Below are 21,532 nucleotides of genomic sequence, written 5' to 3' on the forward strand. Positions count from 1 at the left end.
ATGAACACAGCAGGCCAAGCAGCATCATAGGAGCAGAAAGGCTGATGAAGGGTCTAGGCCCGAAACATCAGCCTCTCTGCTCCTATGATGCTGCTTGGCCTGCTGTGTTCATCCAGCCCTGCACCTTGTTGTCCCACCCTGATTGGTTGGCTTATTGTCACATGTATCTTGTTACAAAATACAGTGATAAGTGTTGTACAGTAGTTGCCGCTGTCTCAGCACCATCTTAAAATGCAGAAAAATAAACCAAAATGTAGAATGTAAAGGCTGAGAAATGAAGAAATAAAGCATCCAACTTTACAGTCTGTCTTGTTAAGTGCTCTGCCATGGGCCATGGGCATGAGTCCCCTTCCCAACATCGCCATCACTGTGACAAGAGTCACCATTCTTTGGCATCTCCAACCACGTAACCGGCACCATAGTGATTACACACTTGATTACAAAACCAGAATAAAAAGAAAACAGCAGAAGTAAAGGCAACAAAGCCAAAAGGAATGAGAAACTTCAGATATTAAACTCATACTTAAGTCTTATCTCCGTATAGGGCCTCCCAGGCCTAGCTGCAGCCTGGATTCTCGGGAGGAGCTGAGTGCTTGGTGCCGCCGATATTACTGCCTACTGATCTCCTCCTGCTGCTGCCTCCTCCCATTCGATAACTACCGGCAATGCAGCCTGAAACACACTCAGGCAGGGCCCACTTCGAGCCTCCAATCACCTGGTCCCTACCTGGAGCCAATAAAATCTAATTTGAATTCTAATTCCAGTTCTGGAGCCCTACAGACCCAGATTCCAGCTGCATGTGATCTGAAGTCCCTATGACTGAGTTGGTTTATGTACCACTCTATTATTAACCATGGAGATTTAATTCCATACTCCTTCTGTCACCACCCTTCCCACACATACACAGCTGAGGTTTCAATCTGCAAACATATCCTTGGCCTTTCCTGACGTACTCCACATGGTATCCCTAGGAGGGGAGACATTTCTGTCCCTGCTGATCATCGGAGTGGAAAGGCACTGGTACTCTGTCCCCACACTCAGGAGGCAGAGGCTGCTCTGGAGAGGACAGCAACATTTCAGGATTCATGGTCAGAACTGCTCATTCTTTAAGTAGCAGGGTGGTAGGGTTTTCAAACCAGGTCTTCCGTTTTCCAAACAAAAAACATGTGCCCAAGCCTCGCAGTGATGCACCTGATGCTTTGAGAATCCTATGAGGTCAGCATTCATTTAACGTCCTCAATCTAACCTTGATTAGGGTGAGGCTCCTTCGGCATGAGTAAATGGATCCAAAGGGGTTTATTTGTCTGCTGTTGACTTGGCACATTGTGCAGTTGAATACCAATCCTTGACATCATGCCATCACCATTAGTAAGTGAAGGTTATTATCGTGTTGTGCTGTTGTCTTACCCTCAACACTGATGTACAAACATCAAAAATGTGCAGCCAAATACATTCTTGATAACCATATCCATCTGCTGTTAGAATAAGTCTTCGTTAACTGAGAGCCCAATTGGTAACCACTGGAAAAAATACTATCCCAATAGTATCTGAAAGGTCATGAGCTCTTGGGATTCGACTGCTCAATGGACAGACCAATAACAATGCTTTACATCTCCATCTTGGAGGAGAATCTTGCTTTAGAACATTGAGGATTTAATCTCCCATTGCTGGAATTTGATGTGGGCTCCTTTTATGTTGAGATGCATTCTGTCTGCGCACACTGTTGCGGCTCCCCTTTCTTTCAAATGCCTGCCATGGAGCTGTCCCATTCTGTGTGGAGGATTGTGCCACTTTGCTCCTCCTCATTCCATTCTGCTCAAAACATCTCCTGTACATGCACATGGCACTTCCTCAGAGGGTCAAAAAATAGCGTTGCGTCATCCTTACGATGCAATTCCACAACACCCTCAAAATTGCCAATTGTGTCAAATCCATCTGTGTATGTGTGTGTTTGAGATTGTTGACCAACTCGATTGTGTCACTTGCGGTCCGTTCCAACACAGTGGGTACAGTTTGAATTGGCACTACACTAAGATCTAGGCAGACTGGCGGTCCTACCACCGCTGCACCACTGGAAAAAGCTAGGTGGGGGCTTTAGGGAATCCAAGATGAGCTAGTCTAAAAGCACTGCAGTGTGACCCTGCTAGAGCATGGTATTGGTCAGCAGTTACTGGCTGTGAGATCATCTCTCGAATGCTGGGACAATTGCTGTGGTGCACATCTTTCACAATGCATAGGGGGAACAAGTTGCTCCTACTCAAATATCAATTTTGGCTTTTAGTCCGTGTCATCCTGCTTTTAACTCAGAGGCATTGGTGAGACAACAGCTTCAGTGGAGCTGTGGTAGGCCCGGAGCCTGGTTGAAGCTTTTCACTGTATTTTACTGTGTTATTCATTATAGAGTACAAGTGGCAATAAACCACCATCATCATATTAATGACTGTGATTACATTATACTTAATGTGGCCTGTTTTTTGTTATTCATTCATAGAATGTGAAATCTTCACCAATTGCCCATGAACTGAGTGGCTTGCTTGGCCATTTCAGATTTGACCTGACTCTGGAGTCACCAGACCAGGTAATGATTGCCAAATTCCTCCCTAAAGGACATCCAACAACACTTAATACCCGGCTACCATTAGTCTGAGAAATCTACTGTTAGAATCCCTACAGTGTGGAAGCAGGCTATTTGACCTATTGAGTCCACACCAAACCTCTGAAGAGCACCCACCCAGACCCATCGCCCCAGCTTATACCTGTATTTCACATGGCTAACCTACCTAGCCTGCACACCATTAGCAATTTAGCATATTCAATCCACCTAACCTGCACACCTTTGGAAGGTGGGAGGAAACCAGAGCACCAGGAAGAAACCCACACTGACATGGAGGGAATGTGCAAACTCCACACAGACAGTTGCCCGAGGGTGGGATCGAACCCAGGTCCCTGGTGCTGTGAGGCAGCAGTGCTAACCACTGAGCCACTTTTAATTCCAGATCATTATTGAATACAAATTTCACCATGGTGGGATTTGAAACCATGTCCCCAGGACTTTAGGCTAGGACTCTGGATTACTAGCGTAGTGACATTACCACTATACCACTGCAACAGGGAAAGCTTGGTTGTCTTCTGATATTTGCTTTATGCTTGCCTTTCTGAACCTCATCGATGTGTTTGCGTTTGTGAAGGTTCTCTATTAAGGTGGAAATATTACCCTGGGAGCTGGTGAACAATCAAGGGCCAGTGTTACTGCCAGCACCAATAGGAGCAGGAACAATGCTACACAAGTCATCTCCATTTGAACCCTCATGTTTTCCACCCAACATATAACATTCACCTGATATACATTTAACCCTTCACATAGCTCAGACACTGTGGCATCTTAGAGTGCACTGTAACAGGAATGTCTAACAGGAAATATTATTTTCCGATTAGACCTTTCTGCTCTCCTAAGTGAACTTTTCCATTCAGATTTCCCAATAATGCTACTTTTCCCAGTCCCTTCTTAAAAATGTAGACCAAAGCAGTATTTTGAAATGCACCAGGGCAGCTCACCACCATTTTCTCAAGGAGCAACTCAGGAGGGACAATAAAAGTTAACCCAGTCAGCGAAACCCACAGTCCATGAATGAATTTATAACGTGAGATGGCAAAGCATTCTTACTTTTATATTCAATACCTCTTACAATAAATAATATTGCATTTGCCTTCCTGTACACTTGCTGCACCTGCATTCTAACTTTTTTTGTGATTAATATACCAGGACGACTACATCCCTGTACACCTCTGAATTCTGCTGTCTCTCTCTCCCTTCCTCTGCTTAATTAAATGCTGTTTTACAATTTTTCTGCCAAAGTGGATAAATGGACATCCTCTTAACAATATACTTTGCCACTTATTTTACCAACTAACTTAACAAATCTATATCCCACTCAAGCCTACTTGTATCCTTTTCACAACTTACTCTCACAAGTATCATTGTGTCATCTGTAAATTTGATCCCAATTTTGGTCTCTTATTGATATTGGTCCCTGGGACACTCCACTTGTTACAGATCCAGAAATGTCTGTGCAGTGACATTACCACTATACCACTGCAACAAGGAAACGTGGTCATCTTCTGAAATTTCCTTAATGCTTGCCTTTCTGAACCTCATCGATATGTTTGTGTTCGCGAAGATTCTCCTTTTAGCTAATTAACATCTACTCATGCTAATATGTCACCTCCTACACTATGAGCTCTTAATTTGTGCGTTTACCTTCAATGATGTCAAATACCTTCTGGAAATTTGAATACACCAGACCTAACCACAGGTTGCTTTTTACTTCCTCAAAGAACTATAACAGATTTGTGAAAAGTGACTTCTCTTTCACCAAACCATGTTGACTCTGCCTGATTGCATTGAAATTTTCTAAGTACCATCACCAGCTTTAGATAAACAACAACTGGAATGCTTCAACAAAAGGCTCTTAGTCTTAACAGGATGTAGTTTATTTCATGATAGCAATTAGGTAGAAGTTCCATTAGCTCGTTGCTAAGGTTATTGGGAGAAATAGATGACACATCTCTCCACTTTGAAATCCAGAACTACTTTGTAGGTTTCCCCCTCTAAAACTTTAAGACATCATCGGTGTGTGTGGAACTTAATGCAGTCTCCAACATCAACCTTTTCAGAAATATTGCTTTCTACAACATCTCACCTTCCCCAGTCTATTTTTCCGTACCTAACCTTCATCTATATCATTAATTTACCACAGCCACACCACTCTGGTCACACAAATTCAGGCAACCTGGAGATTTCACAGTCGTTCCAGAATGCATTGTCTTTGGACTTGGGAGATCAGTAGCTCTTTGGGTTCAGGAATGTTGACCTTGGCTCTAGTCTTGACCCAGCATGGTCTGTAAACTCTCTCCACGCTGGAGGACCCTTTATGTCTTGGATGTCCTTCACAGAGCAGGTTGTTTCTGTAACATGTGATTGGTCCATTACTTCATGCAGCGGATCCTTAATTTATTGAATGTGTTTCACAGATGTATCCATCCCTGCTGAGCCTGGTAATTGACACATAACAAAATCTCAGCTGCTTTAATCTGATGAATTTCCCATCATGGAAGACAGCTATTCGATGAAAATAAATACTTCCAGTTCAGAAGAATCCAGGATTGAGCAAGTCTTTTAATTCAGTTCAGAAGACACCAGGGTCAAATTTAGAAGTTTAATTTTTTACTCAGAAGGGGTTCAGGGCAGTCCAAGAATGAATCACCTCAGTTTGTGAAACTTTCACATCAGGAGAGTTCAGTTACAAATCTGGAGATTGTTAGAACTGAGAACATTTAAGCTCTTAGCTTTATGAAGAATTCATTTCTGCTGAATTGGAAAGGACTCACTGAACTTTCTTTATAAAAATTCATTCATGGGTGTGGACATCACTGGTTGAGCCTGCACTTATTGTCCATTCCTTATTTCCCTTGAACTGAGAGGTTTGCTAGATCCCATCAGACTTGGCGTAGCTTGGTTTCTCTTGGCCTGTTTGTTTGTTTCTTGCAACTAGTTGAATATGTTCTGCTACCGCAAGAATGCTGAGGTCAAGACATGAATTTGGACTCGAAAATGAGAGCTGTTGCTTATAAATCATGTATACATTCTCAAATTTCTTATGCTGCTTGTGTTGCAGAGTTGCTTGTACTATAAATCTTATTTTGAGAGATATGTCAGCTGGACCATATCACTTCATCCCTGCAGACTGTCACTTCTGTTTCTTTAGCTCTCATTTTCAATCTGATAAACACTTAATTCTATGTCAGTCTTAAAATCTTAGACTTAAGTCTTAAAGTTTTTGTTCTATAGCGCTGACATTGACTCTTGGATCTGCTGGTTAGCTTAATATTTGTATTGGTTTGTTTGTGCATCTGCAGGGTGTTTATAACTTATAAAGTCGATAGGTTCTGTTGTCCTCTTGTGATAAAGTTGTCCTTCTACTCTCAGGCTCTGTCAATGATTCTTCCTACTTTCTGCTTACACTACAATCTGAATGGCATTCTCCAAAGCCAAATCTTCTTTGGACTGTAATAAATCTGACAAAGGCTCATCAATAAATTCCAGCAGCAATTCTATCTCTTATGAATTTTGATTTCAAAGCTCTAGGGTCACAGTTTTCCATTAATCTGTAGAGATCATGGCTGAAATTATCTTTGGGTTCCACAAGAAGTTGAACTCTTTTCTTAAATCTTGCGCTTTTCAAGCATTTTATTGGTTCTCAAACTAAAGTGAATGTCAAAATCTTGAGGAACTTCTTTAAAAGTATGTACCTGCTTTTATGTTATGTCATCAGCTCTAGGTCCTATTGGCTACAACCCATAAGAAATACAAATAAGAAGAGGCCATTTTGCACCATTCAATGGGCTCACGGCTGATCTGACATTCCTCACATTCACTTTTCTGACTTTTAATAGAATATTTGTTTGTTCAGTTTGTGAATTAGTATCAACATTTGAAGTATTTTTGTATCTGATACATCTGGCCTATATTAAATGTTAAATTTAGACACTCTCTTCGAGAGCTGTATTTGAGTACCCGGTATATGCAGTTGTAAATAAAGGAGTGCTACAGTACGTAAGCAGTTATGAAGTTAAGAGCCTTACTGACTGATAAGGAGCAAGCAGTCTAGGGGATAATGTCTCTGCAGCCATGTGCGGCCCAGAGATGATCTGTATCTCAATGATCAGGTATCAGTATTTGCTTAGAGTACATGGTGGCCAGGTTCAAAGTTAAAACACAATGCAGAGAACATAGCCGTGAAGGGAAAACTCCAAAGGCAGGAGAAGACCTTTTAAGACCTTGATTACAGGGTAACCAAGCAAGAAGACTCTGGCAGGTGGGAAAACAGGAACTTTGAAAGACTTCAAAGCCTAGGCACAAACCAGCAGCAATCCCGGATAATAAGGGAAAAGCCAAACACTCCCCCAAGTCAAATACAATGGTCTGTAGGGATAGCAGCACCAGTAAAAACCTTGCCATTGCCCCAATTATTTGATAATGAGGAAGGCCCAAAACAAGGCTGGAGGTTGACATCTGCATGTTTTACATGCTGTAGGTCCAATAGCTAATAATGTTCTCCCCAGACAAAGCATGGAAACAAGCACTACAGGGTATGATGCATTCATTAAAACATCTGACATATAACTTAGCCACAATAAAAACTTAGTGACAAATCAGGCAAGATTTAATCAGCAATCATTGTGTATGGGAAAACCAATCGAAGCCTTTGTAATGGATTTATTGTCATTGGGCAGGCTGTTATGGTTACAGAGGTTTGAAGGATGAACTTGTTAGAGGCTGTAGAGAAGTCGATGTGAGAGAGGCGAAGTTATCAGACTTTGTTCAATCAAAAAAGGAGTTAATGTTCGAGCAGACAATCACTTCTCTACACGGGCAGAAATCAGGGCCTAAATTTGGGCAGTTTTGTGAGAAGACATCGAGGATTCTTCTGACACGATTGGATGGGTAGGCCTCAGGATGGTCACTCTCTTGGAAGTCCATCAGTGTTCCAAAAGAGAGGGAATGGATGTCGAGGGTCATCTTAGGGTGTACAAAATGTGACTCCAAACAGAATTACACATGCCTCGATGTCCAGCAGGGTGTAGGAATCTGAGTGCTGTATGTTTGGACACTTTTGAGAATATCGTAAGTTAACAGTACCTTCATTACCTCGAAAACAAAGGAAGGATGTTTCAAAAGGAACATTTCCAGAGAAATGCAAAGCAGGTAACAAAAAAGGCACAAAAAGTTGAAGAGTAATAGAGTCATACAGCATTGAAGCAGAACCTTCTATCCAACCAGTCCACACCAAACATAATCCCAAACTAAACTAGTCCCACCTGCCTGCTCCTGGCCCATATCCCTCCAAACCTTTCCTATTCACTTATCCAAATGTCTTCTAAACATTGTAACTGTACCCGCATCCACCACTTCCTCTGGCAGATCATTCCATACACAAACCACTCTCTGTGTAAAAAAGTTGCCCCCATGTCTTTTTTAAATCTTTCTCCTTTCACGTTAAAAAGATGTCCCCTAGCCGTGAATCCCCCAACCTAGGGAAAAGACCCTTGTCATTCATCTTATCTGTACCCCTCATGATTTTATAAACCTCTATAAGGTCACCACTCAACCTCCTACACTCCAGTGAAAAATGTCCCAGCTATCCAGCCTTTCTTTATAACTCAAACCCTCAATTCCCACATCATTCTGGTGAATCTCTTCTGAAACCTTTCCAGCTTAATAATATCCTTTCTATAAGAGGGCAATCAGAACTGGACACTGTACTCCAGAAGAATTAAAGATAGAGAACAAAAGGTGAAGGCAGCAGTCCTAGAGGAGATCAAAGAGTGAAAACAGGCTCTGAACCTGAAGGTACAAGGCTTTGAAACAGAATTCAAGTTCAACAAAGGAGGAATTGTTTCAATAATGACGGAGAGCAGTTGAAATCTGAGAGTCACACCAGCAAATATTAAACTTCAGAGACCAGAAGGTACACGTCTTCAAGGTGTTATTGGCAAATAATCACACAGCTTAGTCAGATAGGATGAAATATCAGTGTGACGCTCTATTTACTGAGGAATCAGAATGCCCCATTGTTCAGCAGAAATGCATGTATTTATCGAAGTCTTTGAAATACAATGCTTCAGCATGGAGATGGGAGAGAATGTTGACAAAAATTTCCAAAACAATTCCAAGATTTAGGAAACTTGAAGCAGGATTTCACGAATATACTAACCCCATCAGCTTGTACACTGCTGGGAAAATTCCTCAATCTCTGATGGGAATCGCAAAATCAGACATGAAGCAGTTTGTAGAATCCCTACAGACTGGAAGCAGACCATTCAGCCCATCAAGTCCATGAGCCTCCAAAGAGCATCCCACCCAGACCCACTCCCCTATCCTATCCCTCTAACCCTGCATTTACCACAGCTAATCCATATAACCTGCAGAGTGTGGGAGGAAACTGGGGAACACCCAGAGGAAACCCACGCAGACAGGGGGAGAATTTGCAAACTCCACACAGTCATCCAAGGGTGGAATTGGGCAAAAAGGAAACAAATTGTACATGAAGCTAAAAGCTTGAGCCATAGCCCAAAACAGCACAGGTAGGTTTTTATTTAAAAAAGCACAAAACATTTAGCAACTGCATTGCTGATTTTCCACATAAAATAACCATGTTGCCCTTCTACTATAAGATCCCACACTCCAATAATAATTGCAAAAGATAGGGTATATAAGGAAGATGGATACCTACTTCTCCAGCATAAATTGGAAGGCCACAGGTGCCCTATCTAAATTTAAGCTATTTAAACAAAGGATGGTGCTTGTTTAGATTTAGCCATTGCAGAACCAGGTATATATTGACGTGGATAGGGAATTGGCTAATGCACAGGAAACAGCTAGTGGGGATAAGAGTTTTTTTTTCAGTTTGGCGACCTGTAGCCAGTGGGGTTCCACAGGGATCAGTGCTGGGACTGCACTATATTAATGAGTTGGAGGAAGGAAGTGAATGTACTGTAGTCAGATTTGCAAAAGACACAAAAGTAGGTGGAAAGGCAAGTTGCAGAGGGGATACAGTTTACAGAGAGATATTGATAGGCTATGTAACTGGGGAAGGAAGTTGGCAAATGGAGTATAATGTGGGAAAATATGAAGTTGTTAATTTTGGAAAGGAGAACAAAGGAACAGAATATTACTTAAATGGAGAAAATCTGCAGAAAGCTGCAACACAAAGAGACTTTGGAGAGACTTGTGCATGAAACACAGAAAGCTAGCACACAGGGGCAGCAGGGAATCAGGAAGGCCCAGGGAATGTGGGGCCTTATTTCAAGGGGTTTAAAGTATAAGGGTAGGGAAGTCTTACTGTAACTGTACAAGGTGCTGGTGAGATCACATCTGGAGTACTGTGTAAAAAAAAACCGAAAGACCTGCAGATGCTGTAAATCAGGAACAAAAACAGAAGTTGCTGGAAAATCTCAGCAGGTCTGGCAGCATCTGCGAAGAAAAAATCAAAGTTAACGTTTCGGATCCGGTGACCCTTCCTCAGAACAGGAGTGCTGTGAGCAGTTTTGGTCCCCTTATTTAAGGAAAGGTATTTCATCAGAGGCAGTTTAGAGAAGGTTCACCAGGATGATCCCTGGTATGGAGACATTGTCTTATAGCAAAGGCTAAACAGGTTGGGACTCTACTCACTGGAGTTTGGAAGAATGAAAGGTGATCCATTGAAACATACAGGGTTCTTAAGGGACTGGACAGGGTAAATGCTGTGGGGGATGTTTCCCCTCATGGGAGAGTCCAGGACCAGAGTGGGTAGTCTCAGAATTAAGGCACACTAGTTGAAGACTGAAATGAGGAGGAATCTCTGCTCTCAGAGTGTTGACAGTCTTTGGAGCTCCTTGCTACAGACAGCTGTGGGGGCAAAGTTCTTGTCTATATTTAAGGCTGAGATTGATAGATTCTTGATCAGTCAAGGAATCGAGGGTTAAAGTTAGGGTCTATCTCTCTCTGTCCCAGGGTGATGTTACTCTCTCTCTCTCTTTCTCTCTCTTTCTCTCCCCACCTCTCTCTCTCTGTCTCTTTCTCTCTCTTTCCCTCCCCACCTCTCTCTCTCTCTCTCTCTCCCCACCTCTCTCTCTCTCTCTCTCTGTCCCAGGGTGATGTTTTTTCGTCTCTCTCTCTCTCTGTCCCAGGCCATGTCACAATTTCCATCATCACAATGTTAATGATTGAGATCAAACCTTCTTACCGGCCACCATATCATGCTCCTGCTCGCGAGGAAGAAGCCTCCAACCGTGCCCCTGTTACTCCTCACCATTGCCTGTGAAGAAAACAATGTGAACATTAGTGCGAGAGTCCCACACTACATCCCACTCTACCTTAAGAGACATCCTGACCTCAGTCAGCAGGTCTTATTAAACTCTGGCTCAGTCTATGCACAATGGGAACATGAGCACATGCAAGCTTCTCTCCGAGCTTCACACAGAATCAAAGAATTGTTAAGGAACATAAGGAGGCCACTTGGCCCATCGAACCTGCACAGGTTGTATCACCTCGTGGCTTTTCCCCATTGTCCCCTCTTGAATTATACAGTGTAAATGAATAATATTTAACACTAAGACAGTTAAGGATGTTGTGTAAGGGCTTTTGGACTCCTGGAGCAACCTTTTGATTATATCATGGAGTTGCTCCTCACTGGGCATAAATAGCACGGCGCTGGTGGGCTATTTCTGTCTAAATAGTCATGCCCTTTTGAAAGCCTCAATCTATTCTTTCACTAACATCAATACAGCATCCTGACTTGGCACTATACCATTGCTCCTTCAGTGTCACTGGGTCCAAATCCTGGAAGTCCCTTCCCAACGGAATCGTGGGTGTGCCTACACCATGTGGACTTCAAGAAGGCAAATCATTACCTTCTCAAGGGCAACTAGGGATGGGCAATAAGTGGCGGTCCAGCTGGCCACACTCGTCCCACGAATGAAGAAACAACAAGGACAACTATTACCACGACCTTAAGAACTTTTTAAACAATAACAAATATACATACAGATTTTTTTATTAACAGAAGCAAAATAGTGTAGATGCTGGTAATCTGAAATAGAAACTGATTATGTTGGAAATACTCTACACCTCAGGCAGCATTAGGTTTGAACAAAAAGTCAGGCTTGTGATAGAGTGTAAGATTGGAATTAAATGACAACCATTGCCTTCAGCTGCTTAGGCCTTAAACTGCAGATTAATATCTTTTCAGAGATAGTAGGAACTGCAGATGCTGGAGAATCTGAGATAACAAGGTATAGAGCTGGATGAACACAGCAGGCCAAGCAGCATCAGAGGAGCAGGAAGGCTGACGTTTCGGGCCTAGACCCTTCTTCAGAAATCTTGTCTCCTTTCCATCTCCATGTCCTCCTTTAAGTCACTCCTTTAAATATCTTTTTGACCCAGATTTTAGTCACTTGTCCGAATATCTCTTCTCTTTTGCAATGTGATTTTTCTGCACATATCTAAGAATTTGGGTTCAAGACAGACTGGTCGAGGAAAAGGGAGGGTTACGAACCATTTTCAGCTGTAGCCTTCCTTAGAAATATTTTTGTTTCACATTAGTCCTAACTAATATTTAACATAGTAACCCGAGGTGTACCAGGCTGTAAGTTTACTGCTTTGTTATTGAAAGACTTTCTCTTACACTGTGCTTTACCCTATCAAACTCATATATATCTGTCTTCTAATCTATCATTTTAACTCTGCCCACGCTGTGCTATGTATGGCCAATGGGGAACAACTCCATGATATAAACATGAGGTTGGTCCATGAGTCCAAAAGTCCTTACATGACATTCTTATCTGTTTCGGTGTTAAATATTATTAATTTACACTCCATAGTTTATGAGGAGGAATGGTAGTGTTAGAGATTTTATTTCTTAAAATGACCCACCGTAACGTTGTATTGTCAATGGACTAGTATTCCAGAGACTGACTCAGATAGTAGAACTGGAATTCAAAGAATGTGGAATTGAAACTCAAATGATAACAATGAGGAGTCAGGCGGTGAGTTATTTACTGCAGCTTCCTAGTCTCTAACCTGGTCTTGCAGCCACTGTAGTTTTACAATGAGCCCAATTCAGTTTCTGGTCAATGGTAATCCCCAGGATGTTGATACTGGGAGATTCAGTGATGGTAACACCATTGAATGTCAAAGGATGGTGGTTAAATTGTCTCTTATTGGTGATGGTCATTGCCTGGCATTTGTGTGGCATGAATGTTACTTGCCACTTGTCAGTCCAGACCTTGAAATCATCCAGGCCTTTGAACATGGACTGCTTCAATATCTGAGGAATTGTGAATGGTGTACAATCATTGGCAAACACTCCACTTCTGACCTTATGATGGAGGGAAAGTCATTGATGAAGCAGTTAAAAATGCTAAGTCCCTGAGGAACTCCTGCAGAGATATCTTGGAGCTGAGATGACTGACCTCCAGCAGCCACACCCATATTCCTATCTGCCAGGTATTACTCCAAACAGCGGAGAGTTTGCCTCCTAATTCCAATTGACTCCATTTTTGCTTAGGGTCCTTGATGCCACACTTGGTCGAATGCAGCCTTGATGTCAAGGCCTGTCACTCTCACCTTACTTCTGAAATTCAGCTCTTTTGTCCATGTTTGAACCAAGACTGTAATGAGGTCAGGAACTGAGTGGCCCTGGCGGAACACAAACTGGACGTCGCTGAGCAGGTTGATGCTGAGCAGATGCTTGATAGCACCGTTGATAACTGTGCTCCATCTAGATGAGTGATGATCAATGGTAGACTGATGGTGTGGTAATTGGCCGGGTTGGATTTGTCCTGCTTTTTGTGTACCTGGGCAATTTTCCACATTGTCGGGCAGATCCCAGTGTTGTAACTGTACTAGGGGAGCGGGAAGTTCTGGAGCACAAGTCTTCAACACTATTGCTGGAATGTTTTCAGGACCCATAGCCTTTGCAATATTGAGTGTCTCCACCCATTTCTTGATATCACGTGGAGTGAATCAAATTGGCTGAAGACTGGTATCTGTAATGCTGGGGACCACTGGAGGAGGCCGAGATGGATCATCCACTCGGCACTTCTGGCTGAAGACTGCTGCGAAAGCTTCAGCCTTATCTGTTACACTGATGTACTAAGCTCTCCCACCATTGAGATGAGGGGTGTTTGTGGAACCTCCCCCTTCAGTGAGTTCCTTCAATGTTCACCGCTGTTTAAAACTATTTGTGGCAGGATGCACACGTTGGTCGTGGGATTGTTTCTACTGCTGCTGTTGATGGCCCACAGCGCCTCATGGATGCCCACTCTTGAGTTGCTAGATCTGTGCGAAGTCTGTCCCATTTAGCTCAGTGATAGTGCCACACCACACAATGGAGGTTATTCTCAATGTGAAGGTGGGACTTTGTCCCCACAAGGACTGTGCAATGGTCACTCTTACCGATACTGTCATGGATAGATGGAACTGTAGCTGGCAGATTGGTAAGGATGAGGTCAAGTATGTTTTTCCCTCTTATTGGTTCCCTCCCCACCTGCCGCAGACCCAGTCTAGCAGCTATGTCATTTAGGACCCGACCAGCGCAGTCAGTATTACTGCTGCCGAGCCCCTCTTGGTGATGGACATTGAAATTCCCCATCCAGAGTACATTTTATGCTCTTGGCATCTCAATGCTTCCTCCAAGTGTTGTACAACATGGAGAGTACCAATTCATCAGCTGAGGGAGGACAGTATGTGGTAATCAGCAGGAGGTTTCCTTGCCCATGTTTAACCTGAAGCCATGAGACTTCATGTGGTCCAGAGCCAATGCTGAGGATTCACTGGTCAATACACTCCCAACAGACCCTCTGCTGGGTCTGTCCTGCTGGTGAGACAGGACATATCCAGGGATGGTGATGGTGGTGTCTGGGACATTGCCTGTAAGGTATGATTCTGTGAGTAGACTATGCCATGCTGTTGTTTGACTAGTCTGTGAGACAGCTCTCCCAATTTTGGCACTGACCCCCAGATGTTAGTGAAGAGGACTTTGCAGAATCGACAGGGCTGTTTCTGCCATTGTCTTTGAGGGTGCTGAGGTCAATGCCAGTTGGTCCATTTGTTTTCATTTCTCTGTTAAGGCTTTTTAGTGATTGATCCAACTGAGTGGCTTGCTTGGCCATTTCCGTGAGCAGCAGTCACATGTAGGCCAGGCAAAGACAGATGATTTCCTTTTGGTTTTCAACAATAATGTTCCGGTCATCATTGGACTTTCAATCCTTTGCAATGTGCCCTCTGCTTTGTTGGGATTTGAACCCAGGTCTCTGGGTTTTTGAACAGCCAGTCCTAACCGATCTCCTGTCCATCCTATGTCAGGTACCCCTTCCAGACCCTACTAGATTACAACAGAGGATTCCTCTTGAGATCATGTTTGAGTTGATCACCCTGTTATACCCTGGAAAGGTTTTGATTGCCTGATGGATTTGGAGAGGTGTTTTCCAGATTAGACTTGGATTATTTTGGCTCTCCCAGGAGATAATGAAGTTGATGGTTGGGTGGGGCATTGGGATTTGTCTCCTTTTGCCACCTTGTTCACCTCCTTTAACATACTCCATGAAATTTGCCATGTTAATCAAGCCTTCAGTTGCTGCATCGGTGTCTTTATATGTGGCTCACAGTCAACCCCTGCAGGGCACCATCCCCCAGGGCACCATCTCCATGGCAGAACCTACACGAATCAGAGGCCACTTAGCAACTGACCAGTGCTCTTTTCTCATAAAGTGTAAATTGTTCATCCCTTTTGAGCAATGGTATTGTTCTGCCTGTCCTGATGACTGCAAGATGAAAGACTTCAAAAACAGCTCTCTTGTTCGGCACTTCTACGGAGTGACTAGTTGAACAAATAAATATTTCAACCACAGGCACATTGCCTGAGATTAAGGTTTACCTATTTGATAAGATCTCATGATCAAAAGCTTTGTGAAGTCTGGTCCTTCCCAGGTAGTGCACAATTTACACATTAATGTTTAAACATCACCTCAATCTTTAAGGAAAACTCCAGATTCCCTACAAACTGCAACTCACAGTGGGCCGAGCTCACCAGGGCCTCATTGCTTCTGAGGTGATAAGTTTTTGCAATCTATTTCAATACTCTCCGAATACATTTCCAATTAATTCATGCACATCAACAGCTTTTGGTTTGGAATCTGTGCCTGGGAAAATAAATGTTGTGATTTCTAATCTCAGTTGTGATGGATTAATTTTTTTAACTGCTGCTGGTTCTGCTCTCACAGCCTGTATTTAAGTAATTTGTTAACAACTACTTCAGCTACAAGATGTTATCTTTGATGTGGAGGTGCCGGTGTTGGACTGGGGTGGACAAGGTCAGAAATCACATGACACCAGGTTATAGTCCAAAAGGTTTATTTGAAAACACAAGCTTTTGGAGCCTTGCTCCTTCTTAAGGTGTTGGTGGGAGAGATAGCATCAGACACAGAATTTATAAGTGAAAGATCAAAGGTCACACAACTGATAGGGATGTATTAAACAAACCTAAGATGCTATTAAATCTTTAATCAGTTAGAAGGTTTTATTTGATTAATATGTATATGTAAATCCCCAAATTCCTTTCAAGTCACAGTCCTGAGGGAACTAAAGGTTTTATCAGTGTAAAGAAGAGGTGACATTTTAGGTCAGACAATGCATGTTAGATTTGAGACCTTGTTTAGAATCTGTTTGTGTTTTAGTTTGGAGCCAGACTGGTTTTATTTCTAGAGTACAAATTTATAAAATGCCACTTTTGACTGACTGTCTATAAATAGTGTGCTTTTTGAACAAAATGAATTGTATCTGCAAATACAAATTCACCCCATAGATTCACGCGTGTGTGTGTGTGTGTGTGGGGGGGGGGGGGGGGGGGTGGGGGGGGTGGAATGTATGTGTGTGTCAGTGTGTGTGGGGGTGGAATGTGTGAGGGGGAAATAGAGAGTGTGTGTGTGTGTGTATGTGTGTGTGTGTCTGTGTGAGTGTGTCTGTGTGAGTGTGTGAGTGTGAGTGTGTGAGTGTGTATGAGTGTATCTGTGTGTGTGAGTGTGTGTGTGTGGGGGCAGAGCAGAGAGAGTGTGTGTGTGTGAGAGTGTGTGTGTGTGTGTTTGTGTGTGTGTATGTGTGTGTGTGTGGGTGAGGGGAGAAAAGAGAGGATTTACATATACATATTAATCAGTTAAAACCTTCTAACTGATTAAAGATTTAACAGCATCTTAGGTTTGTTTAATACACCCTCATCAGTGGCGTGGCCCTTTAATCTTTTACTTATAAATTCTGTGTCTGATATTACCTCTCTCACTAACACCTGAAGAAGGAGCAAGGCTCTGAAAGCTTGTGTTTTCAAATAAACCTGTTGGTCTGTTACCTGGTGTTGTGTGATTTCTGATGTTATCTTTGAAATTGAACAAATTGAACAAAACCAGGTCGAGCTGTTACAATCTCATTGCAGTCTCACTGTTTCAATCCCAGAATTGTCATGAAGGCCTGGAGTTGAATATTTTCGCCAAGTTTATCTGAGAGGTACACCAATTTCCCTGACTCCTAAAAAGTGAAATATTGTAGATGATGGAAATCTGGAAAAGCATCTTCTCTGCAGAAAGAAACCAAATGAAGTGAGCTCTGAATAAGAGTCATATCAGACTTGAAACTTGAAACTTGAAACAATCACTATGCTTCTCTCTCCACAGATGTTGCCAGACCTGCTGTGTTGCTCTAGCACTTTATGTTTTTATACCCAACTTGACTGGTATATGCTGATTTTTAAATTCTCACTCTGATGCAATCAAATTCCTTCCCATGACCTTGCCCCTGCCTATCTCGTACTCTCTATGATCCCTATGACCCACCAGGCTATCTGTGCTCTCCCAGTTCCGACTGTTTGAGCACGCCACTTTTTACAGTGCCTTCATCTCCTTGTCCAGAGTTTGGTTCCTCACTGTCTGTTCTATCCAGTCCATGATTCTGAAAATAAATTTTAACTCAGGATTTTGAAAACCTCAATCAGATCTCCTCTCAGCCATCTTCTTTCCAAAGAGAACAGTCCCAACGTCATCAATCTATCCTCATCACTGAAGTTTGTTGTTCCTGGAGTTATTCTTGTCCATTGCTCTCTCCAATACATTCACGTCCTTCCTACAATGTGACACCCACAATGATACACAATTGTCCAGTTGAGGTCTAACATGTACAGCATCACCTCTTCCTGTACTCTCTGTCCCTATTAATAAAGCCAAGAATACTGTGTACTTTATTAACTACTATCTGTGCCTGTCCTGCCACCTTCAATGATCATATACCCCCCCAGCTCTCTCTGCTCCTGCACCCCCTTTAGAACTGTGCCCCCTATTTTATATTGTCTTTCAGCGTTCCTACAAAGTGAATCACCTCTCACTTCTCTGCGCTGATCCTCATATGTCACCTATGTGCCCATTCCAACAAAGTGTCAAAGTCCTTTTGGAGATCCACACTATCCTCACAGTTTACAATTCTTCCAAGGTTCGTGTCATCTTTAAAATTTAAAATTGCCCCCTGCACACCAAGCTGCAGATCATTCACGTATAGATCAGGAAATAAGGTAACCCCACTCCAAACCCTTCCTCTAGCCCAAAACACATCCATCAACCCTTCCTCTCTGTTTCCTATCACTCAATCAATGTTAGAAGATCTACCCGAAAGTATAGCGTGCCTCTGATATCAGGTTTGTTAAGATTTGTTACTCAATTCCATTGGCTCCATCTCTACCTTTCCAGCTGCTGGAAACCAGCTTTTGAGGATGACATTTCCTTCAGACCCTGTACCAGGAAGTTCTGGAGCAATTGAAAATCAGAATCAATGTAAACGGCATTTGTTTTATTGACCTTTGTAAGCAATCATTTATCACTTGATGCTTGCCAACTCTCCTGTTTCAACTTGTTTGTCCATAATGTTTCCAGCAGTAAAGTGACCTACTGAATTCCCATAATGGAGGTGATCACTCAGTGACAAACACCGGGACTAATGCAGATCAATCAGCGTTGGTTCTACACATCCTGTCACTGTTTGTTTCCAAAGGCTAAAGGTAGCTGACCTCTACAATAGAACAGATTCCCAAAATATTATATTCAGTTCTCACATTTGGTGGACTTTCAAGCGACCTGCAAAGTGGGGGGATGGATGCCCTGGAAAGACTCCAGGCTGCATTTCATTGAATCCCTACAGTGCAGGAAGAGGCTAATTGGCCCCTCAAGTCCACACTGACCCTCTGAAGAACATCCCATCCAGATCCAAATCCCTATACCCCATGCATTCCCCATGGCTAACCCACCTAAACTACACATCTTTGGACTGTGGGAGGAAACCGGAGTACCCAGAGGAAACCCACACTGACACGGGGAGAATGTGCAAACTCCGCACGGATGAGGCTGGAATTGAACACAGGTCACATGGTGCTGTAAGGTAGCAATGCTAACCACTGAACCACCATGACAGTAAGGGGTTGGTATTGCTTTGAGTTAAAAGACCTGGTGTGTTATATTTCAGCTAGGGCCATCCAATGGAGTCATAGAGAGCCAAATAGCCTCCTTTTGCATGAGAACACTTCTGTGATTTTGGGATTAAACCATGGGTTCTGATCTCCATTCCACTCCAGCAGTGAACTTGTCAATCTTAGCCAGGAGTTGGTGGCAGGGACAGAGTACAGTCGAGGTTTGGGGGTGTTTGCCTGGGCAGACAGATACACATCATCCTAGTTGGCAATGCAGAGCGACACCAACAGCATAGGTTCGATTCCTGTGATGGCTGATATGGCCTCTGGAGCTATGGTCACCTTCACTTCCATTTCAGAATCAAAGCCGGGGTCAGTGAAGTGATACTTCAGCAGCAATCGACCAGAGGACAAAGATATTTGCAAAGGAACTAACAGCAATAAGAAGCAGAGCTATCTTACGCAGGGAGTGGTCAGGATCTGGGCCAAATAAAAATAATAAAGTTGATTTAAAAATAACTTACAACAGATCCAGAAATGATATGAGGAAAAGCCCAGTGGTGGAAAGTTATACCATCTGTTAAACTACTTATACCGGTCCTAAACGTACCTTATGAAAGTGCCAAATCTCTACAGTAGATATGAGCTAGACTTGCCTCAGATATTTATGATTATTAGTTACTACTGCAAGTAACGTTTCAACAACATGGTATCTGGATGCATCATGGCTTGGCATGGCAACTGCTCTGCCCAGGACCATAAGAAACTAAAGAGAGTTCCAAACACAGCCCAGCCCATCACACAAACCAGCCTCCCATCCATTGACTCCATCTATACTTCCCACTGCCTTGGGAAAGCAGCCAACATGATCAAAGACCCCTCCCACCCTGGTTATACTCTCTTCCACCCTCTTCCATAGGGCAGAAGATACAAAAGCTTAAGCTTCCCTGCTGTGATTAGACTTCTGAATGGACCTCTCAAATTTTAAATTTAATATTGACCTCGCTCTTTGTGCACCTTCTCTGCAGCCGTAACATTGTATTCCTCGCTCTGTTCTATTACCCTAATGCATTTTGTATGGTATGATCTACCTGTACTGCACACAAAACCAAACTTTTCACTGTACCTAGGTACATGTGACAATAATAAATCAAACCAAAAATAATACTTATCAGCTAACCTCTCTGGCCACTACACCTTTCACAAATGTGGAATCTCAATCCTCCAGAATTTGCACAATTTGTGGAGATGTTAAAAGGTGGCAAAGAAAGAAGATTTTTGTCTTGCCTTCAATGGGACAAGATCACAGGAATGCCACATTTCAAACAGAATAACAATTATTGCCCTTGAAATTTATACTTGGAATTCTGTCCTGAATGAAGGCTTTGACAGCAATTTTTGTTTTAGCAATGCTTGCGTTCTCTACTACAAAGTCATTTGTAATAATGAGGGGGGGTGGGGTGATTAAGTGAGCTCGATAACCTCCCATTTTGAAAGGGATTGTCAGTGATAGCCTGTCAAACCAGAAACGATTGTGATAAGAGTTGCCCGAAGTTATCTCTGTCAGTAATAGCCCACTTCTAAAGACCTGTTCAAGTCTGAAGTCAGACTACATGGGGATAAACAAAAGACATCAATAAATTGCACTCTGATGAAGAGCCACCTAGACTCGAAACATTAGCTTGCTCTCTCTCGACAGATGCTGCCTGACCTGCTGTGATCTCCAGCATTTGTTGTTTTCAGTACAGATTCCAGCATCTGCAGTGACTTGCTCCTATCAATAAATTGACCCACAGCTGGTCTTCCTCAAATAGGATTAATATTAAATTGATAGATTGCGAATGGAGGCAAATTCAGAACTCGTTCCCGAATAAACTTCCAGTAATGCAGAAGTACAGAAATCAAATACAAATGGAATATCATCTCGTTTAAGCATTGTCAAATAATCTCTGCAATTTATGCAGAGTTAAGGTAATTTGTCAGTCCCTCTGAATGCTGAAGGATTAATGTTGCATTCAATCAGTGTTGACACTTGTTCCCCCTTGAACTTACCCAGATTCCCACCGCCAGAACCACCAGGAAATAGATGACAATGACTGAGATATCCGCTGGGTTGTTGACAGCTATCGTGGACTCGGTGTTGCCAGCACCTGTGGTGGTGAGGCTGCCTGGGGGCATGGTGCCCCTTGCCAATTTCATTCCTGAAGCACGCAGATCGTTCTCTCTCTCTGCCTCGCCGGAACAGACACGGAGATAATGTAAAGGTTCCTGCAGCTTGTTATAGACCTAGCCAGTCAAGGTGTGGTTCAAATTACCTTCTGTTAATGACAAAACCAGGAAATAAAAAGAAGGGCGGCTTTGTGCGATCAAGAGCATTTTATTTCTTCGCCTGAAGTGCAACTTTGCTCCAATCAGGAATTTGAACATTCTCCATTTGTTAATCATCAACAAAGCCTGGCCGCACTCTCTCAGGTTTAAGTCTCTCTCCAAAGGAT

The 21,532-nt window shown here is 42.8% G+C and overlaps 1 protein-coding gene across 1 annotated transcript in view; it reads right to left on the minus strand.

The window, feature by feature from the left end:
* Positions 1-21,322, minus strand: part of slc5a1 (solute carrier family 5 member 1) — an 84,630-nt gene extending 63,308 nt beyond the window's left edge. Inside the window, exons 1-2 of the mRNA XM_048611411.1 lie at positions 21,090-21,322; positions 10,785-10,856 (exon numbers count right to left, since the gene is read on the minus strand). Of these exons, the coding sequence (XP_048467368.1) occupies positions 10,785-10,856; positions 21,090-21,236 (219 nt within the window). The 5' untranslated portion in view covers positions 21,237-21,322. The remainder of the gene's footprint in view (positions 1-10,784; positions 10,857-21,089) is intronic.
* Positions 21,323-21,532: the final 210 nt, after the last annotated feature.

The sequence above is a fragment of the Rhincodon typus genome, chromosome 24, assembly GCF_021869965.1.
Source record: "Rhincodon typus isolate 14 chromosome 24, sRhiTyp1.1, whole genome shotgun sequence".
Taxonomy (NCBI): domain Eukaryota; kingdom Metazoa; phylum Chordata; class Chondrichthyes; order Orectolobiformes; family Rhincodontidae; genus Rhincodon; species Rhincodon typus.